The 5,592-nt window shown below is 33.3% G+C and overlaps 1 protein-coding gene across 3 annotated transcripts; it reads left to right on the top strand.

The window, feature by feature from the left end:
• The first annotated feature begins 3,983 nt into the window (after positions 1-3,983).
• LOC141532536 (uncharacterized) lies at positions 3,984-5,592 on the top strand. 3 transcript variants are annotated; one of them, XR_012480105.1, is made up of 4 exons: positions 3,984-4,198; positions 4,375-4,959; positions 5,147-5,430; positions 5,502-5,592. XR_012480105.1 is itself a non-coding variant. In XM_074250919.1 (4 exons), the coding sequence occupies exons 1-4, from the start codon at positions 4,015-4,017 to the stop codon at positions 5,203-5,205; spliced, it is 723 nt and encodes a 240-aa protein (XP_074107020.1). In that variant the 5' UTR covers positions 3,984-4,014; the 3' UTR covers positions 5,206-5,586. The 3 variants fall into 3 exon arrangements, 2 of the variants coding, with proteins under 2 accessions (XP_074107020.1, XP_074107019.1); XM_074250919.1 differs by having other exon boundaries at positions 4,375-4,610; positions 4,716-4,959; positions 5,147-5,586; XM_074250918.1 differs by having other exon boundaries at positions 5,147-5,586.

Below are 5,592 nucleotides of genomic sequence, written 5' to 3'. Positions count from 1 at the left end.
GCGTGTAACCCAGTTTCACGAAGACGGTTGATGATTGTTCGAGAGCAAATGTTTCGCACTTGATGCCGTCGTCGCTGTTGCTGTTGTTGTTGCTGTTGTCTGCGATTGGGGAAGTTTCGAGCGACAATATTCGCATTGACGAAAGGTTGTCGTCGAACTTCTCTAACAATTGTTCGATCATCGCGGGCATTAGTGACTCGATGGCGACCTTGTCCGGGGCGACGATGATATTGATTCGTCTCTTGGTATCTGGTATAAGCTCGAGATACGACAGATTGACTTACACCCATCCGGATAGCAACTGCATGTTGAGTGTAACCTTCGTCGACAAGAGTCACTAACCGAGCGACTTCCACCTCCGATAAATGTCGTCTAACCATGATTAAGAATCAAAAGTCAGAAATTTTCAATTTTGAACAAAAAATTAAAAAAATTTTTTTAGCCCAGAGGGATTAGTTTTGAAAAAACTGTTGAATGAAGCGATTTGCTAAGGATTCACAAAAAAAAAAAAAAACTCCGAAAAGCGTATGAAAAAATCGAAATTCGATTGGGGGTATTAACTTTTTTATTAATTTAATTAAAAGGAGATCAGTAGAATCAAGGAATGCAGCGGTGGAAAGGTGATAAAAATCATTGGGCGATGGTTTTTGAGTTTCCTTAACTTGTTAAAAAAATTTTCCAAAAAAATTTTTTTTTTTTTAATTTTTTTCGAAAAATTTTTTTTTTTGAAAATTTTTTTTTAATTTTTTTTTTTTTGAAAATTTAAGCACTTTTTGGAACGAAAATGTGGAAAAAGCTCGAAAAAACCATTTTTTCTCATTTTTAAAAATTATGAGCTTTTCAGAGCAAAAACGTGATCCTTTAATTTTTTCAAAAATTCGATCAAGTGAATCCGATCCTTATGGTGGTTAAGCTAAAAAAATTTTTTCCACGCCCGTAGACCAAAAAAAAAAACAAAAAATTTTGAGAATTTTTTTGTTGCTGGTTTTTCTACGATTACTCAGAAACCGCGGAGGCTACAAAATTTTGAAGTTCTAATCCAAAAACTAGACACTTGGAGCTACAATTTCCTTTTTTTTTATTTCCTGTACGACCATTTCTCTCAAAGTTACGGCCTGTTGAAAACTACCGAAAAATTTGGAATTTTTTTTTGATCCCTTAATTTTTTCCAGTAGTGTATAAGTTTCAATATCTTTAATTTCATAACTCCCTGTTGGTATAATGATTTCTTGAAATCTCTTGATTGTACTTCTTTTGGATCTTTTTGATGACACATAAAATTTATTAGCACCAACATCAATATTTGGTATTGAATTAAATGTTAGGAGCTTAACAAGCCCAAGTACATAATTTTTTGTTGGTGATAGCTCAATCGGCGGAAAATAATTTGCCTCCAGTATGGAGGAGTTTCCGGATAGTGTCAAGGTGAATGACTCTGCCATGACTGACGCTTGTTGTCTCGACTCACTTCAATTTATAGTTGTCCAGCCAGGAATTTTAAGCACAAATGTCCACATATGATTGTATCAAAGTCTTGATATCTTTTATGATTGTACTTTACGCTACCTACATCGAGATATTTCATCAAGTCTTGTGGGGGTTGTAGATTACCAAAACTATCAAAGTAAATTACTTGATTATGATTCTTCTTGTATGCAACCCAGTGAGTTCCAGGTCCAAGTTTATCATCTAAATTTATTATTGCTGATTCGTTTGTCTTTGGTCCAGATTTTGGTAAATCATTTCTCATGAAAACTCCACGAAAATTTGAAATTTTAAGCAGCTTGGCATACTTGAATCAGTCGATGTTAGTCAGTGCTCGATGTGGTACCTCTACTGGTTTTTTGACTTCTTGCAGCCAGCTCCTTCTGGGTATGGTTTCAGATAAAGTCCCATACCACTGCGGTAAGGTTTGAGGTATAATCCTCTACCTACAGCTATTTCCTCCATCTTCAAGTTGTGACGTTTCTTTTCAGCTAATTGATTTTTGGCTGCGCTGGCATCGTTCACAGCTTTTGCAACACCTGCAGCTCCACCTGTTAGAGCACCAACCGCTGATAACCCTGCAAACAGGGGAATCAAGAATGGAAGTACTCCACCAATCTTTGATGGAACTGGTAGAATACGAGGCAATCGAACGTTTTTCTTCCCACCAACTTTCTTGACAGCTTTGCGGGCACCTCCAAGAGCTGTTTTAACTGGATCTCCACCAGGCTGCATGGACTTTTTAGCTTCATCAACAATCTGTCTCAGAGCAACATCCTTCTTCTTGGTTGTCTTTCTTTTGACTGTCTTACGCTTCATTGTTTTTCTTTTAATTGTCTTACGCTTTGTAATAGGTTTTTCTTTTTTAAGATCCATACCGAAACGTCTTTTCAACTTCATGATTTTATTCACACTCCAAGCAGCAGCTTTTTCACCAATAGTAGCGTCCCTCGCTTGAAATCGTTGCCACGCTTTCTCAGCAAGAATTTTATCAGCCTCGTGACGGGCTTCCAAATTTTCACGATTTTTAGAGTAAGCTATATCGTGTTCCTTACACGCAGAGTCCAAAGGATTTATGCCTGGATCACCTCGAGCTAACCTTTTGGCTAACTTTGTTCCCGGACCACAATACTGATATCCTGGTATGTGAAGTTCAAGTGGAAGCTTATTGATTATGTTGTAGAATAAACCTTTACCACGTCTGCTCTCAGACATGTCACATCAAAGACTGACATGCTAATCTATATAAGCTGGTATATTAGGGTGATTCAAAAAAAAAGAATATTTTTTTTTTCGTTTGGTACTCTGAAAAATAGGTTCCTAGACACCTCTAAGAAAGCCTCTCCAAGCATGAGTTCTTAATTGTAACGGGAAGGTCCTCCTTCTTACAGTTTTCTATTTTTTCTTATTATCAGATAGAAAAATTTATTTCTCGCTTCCAACTACTTGAAAAAATATCTTGTTCCTTAGATTTTGTAGGAAATTGAATGCTCTACAAAAAAGGTCTCTTACGATTTTTTCGTAAACCCAACCGTTTAAAAGATATTAACGGTTAAAGTTTGATTATTTTTGGGAAAATTTTTTATTTCTTATGAATTTTATAACTCAATGAAAAAAAATCATTATGAATGATGAAACTCAAGGTTTTGTAGAAAATTTACTGCTCTATAAAAATGGTCTCTTATGATTTTTCGATCAAGTTGAGAGTTTACGAGATATTCATCGTCAAACATCAATGCATATCAATTTTTCTAGTTTTTGATCAATAATTCGAAAAATTTTAATTTATTCTGTGAGTTTCAAGGAAATTTAGACAAATTTGAGTTTTTATTATAAAAGCAACTCCTATAGATGTTTTCTGTTCAAAAATTCATTTGAAAGTTTTTATTCTAATAATATTTTTTTAATTTTATCTTTAATAATTTAAAATCTTAATCGCGTTGTCATTTATTATTATGAAATTTGTTCAGTGCGTATTTTTAATTTGTTTTCACAAAATATACATAAAATTTTCGTTCGAGGGGATTTTTGTTTTAAATTCCATTTCTTCTTCTGTTTGTCTTCTGAAACTAACGCCATCTATGTTTTTTACTCTCAACTATCTTCAGTATCTACCCATTTAATACCGTATTTTCAGTGTTCCTAAAACTGATCATCTTGAATACGTAATAAAATAATTCATTTTAAATAAGTCTTATAATCATCACATAAATTTATTTATCATCAATTAACCTACAATGAATAAAGAAATACGTTTTATCGGAATACCTCTACAAAGAATTTCGGAACGTAAGTTACCAAAAGTGAAAGAGGTTATGCGTGTGTTTTTCTACCAACTTAAAATTTTAAAGTATTCAATCAAACAAAGTGCTAAAAATTCAGTTGACCAAGTTATTGAACTGTGGAGAAAAAATTAGATTCCAACTAGTGGAGCTCCTAATGCAGTCAAAAATTTCTTCGCTATCACAGTCAATGGTTAAATTACAAAAAAATTTCGATAAAAAGAATTCAGCGCAAAACCAAAAGGAAATGAAATTTCAGACTGATCTTGAACAATTATTCGACATTGTGAGCGAAAAATCCTTAAAAGTGCTTGATGATAATATTAGAAAGTTGTATTTGGATCAAAAATTCGGTACCCATAAAGAGATTCTTTCTAATAATGTACCTGTATCAAACTTAACCACAACTATGATGGGAATAGATGAGAGTAGTAAGTATCTGAGATATTTAATTATTATAAAGTCAGGTAGTAGTGTAACTTTTCATAGATGACTAGATGACATTTGACTAGACAATTTTTGGAGTCCTTTCTTAATTATTTGTCATCAAAATGAATAAATTCTATACATTTTCTTCGTTTAATTTATAAAACAGATCTTATTCCAGACTTAGATCAACCGTCTACCAGTCATGCGATTGTTCCAAGTGAAAAATCAGAGTCGTTCTCTACGTATACATTAAGTGGAGTTACAAATTTTGGATCTGATTCAGAGTATGAACCTCCAATTCCGACAAAACGAGCAAAACTTGATGTCTTAACTCCTGAAGTCATTTTTGGACTCGACCGAGCTAATGTCAGCAGTAGAAATGCGATGTTTATTATTGCTCCGGTTTTACTAGCAGTAGGTATTAAAATTGAAGATACAACGCTCAGTTATAGTTCAATTCAACGAGCTCGTATGCTTCAAAGAGAAGACATTGCTAAAGGACTTAATGACAACTTTAAGACACACGATAAATACGTTGTGCATTGGGACGGAAAAATGCTGAATGACCTTGTTGGATCAAAATCTGTGGAACGGCTACCAGTTATTTTAACTGCATTTGGTACCGAACAATTACTTGGGGTTCCAAAAATGAATTCTGGGACGGCAGACAATCAAACATCAGCCATTTTATCGACATTGAGTGAATGGGGTATTACTAATTATGTTAAGGCGATGTGTTTTGACACGACGGCAGTTAATACAGGTAACTTATCAATGATAATTTAATCTAAAAAATATTTAATTATTAACGTTCTAGTTTAATTTTTATTGCTTACTGAATTTCACTTTTGAAATTATTGAGAATTATTTACTCATTTGGATTTTAAATATAATCTACAATTTGTTGAAAATATTAAATTTAACGATAGTTATCTATTTTCTTTATACAGGAATTCATAACGGTACATGTAAGGCAATTGAAAAGACTTTGGGAAGAGAGTTAATCTAGTTACCATGTCGTCACCACATTTTTGAGATCATATTGAGAAGTGCATTTGAAGTATATTGGCCTGTGTCATCTGGGCCAAACGTACCAATGTTCGGAAGATTTAAAAAATCATGGGATGAAATAAATAAAACTAATTATAAATCTGGAATTGAAGATACTGTTGTTGCTGATATCATTTTGGATAAAAAAAATGAAATATCTAGTTTAATTGCACAATCCTTACAGGTATGATTTAACTGCGATTTTAAGAAAAAAAATTTTCTTGTTTCTGACAAATTTTTAATTGTTTTTGATAGTTACTACAACCCCGAGATGACTATAAAGAATTGTTGGAATTGTCGTTGATTTTCCTTGGAGAAATGCCTCAAGAAGAAATTTTTTTCAAAC

Source organism: Cotesia typhae, unplaced genomic scaffold (genome assembly GCF_013202065.1).
Source record: "Cotesia typhae breed Kobodo isofemale line unplaced genomic scaffold, CoteBio_Ctyphae contig_65, whole genome shotgun sequence".
NCBI classification, from domain to species: domain Eukaryota; kingdom Metazoa; phylum Arthropoda; class Insecta; order Hymenoptera; family Braconidae; genus Cotesia; species Cotesia typhae.
This window is presented reverse-complemented; position numbering and strand designations above follow the sequence as displayed.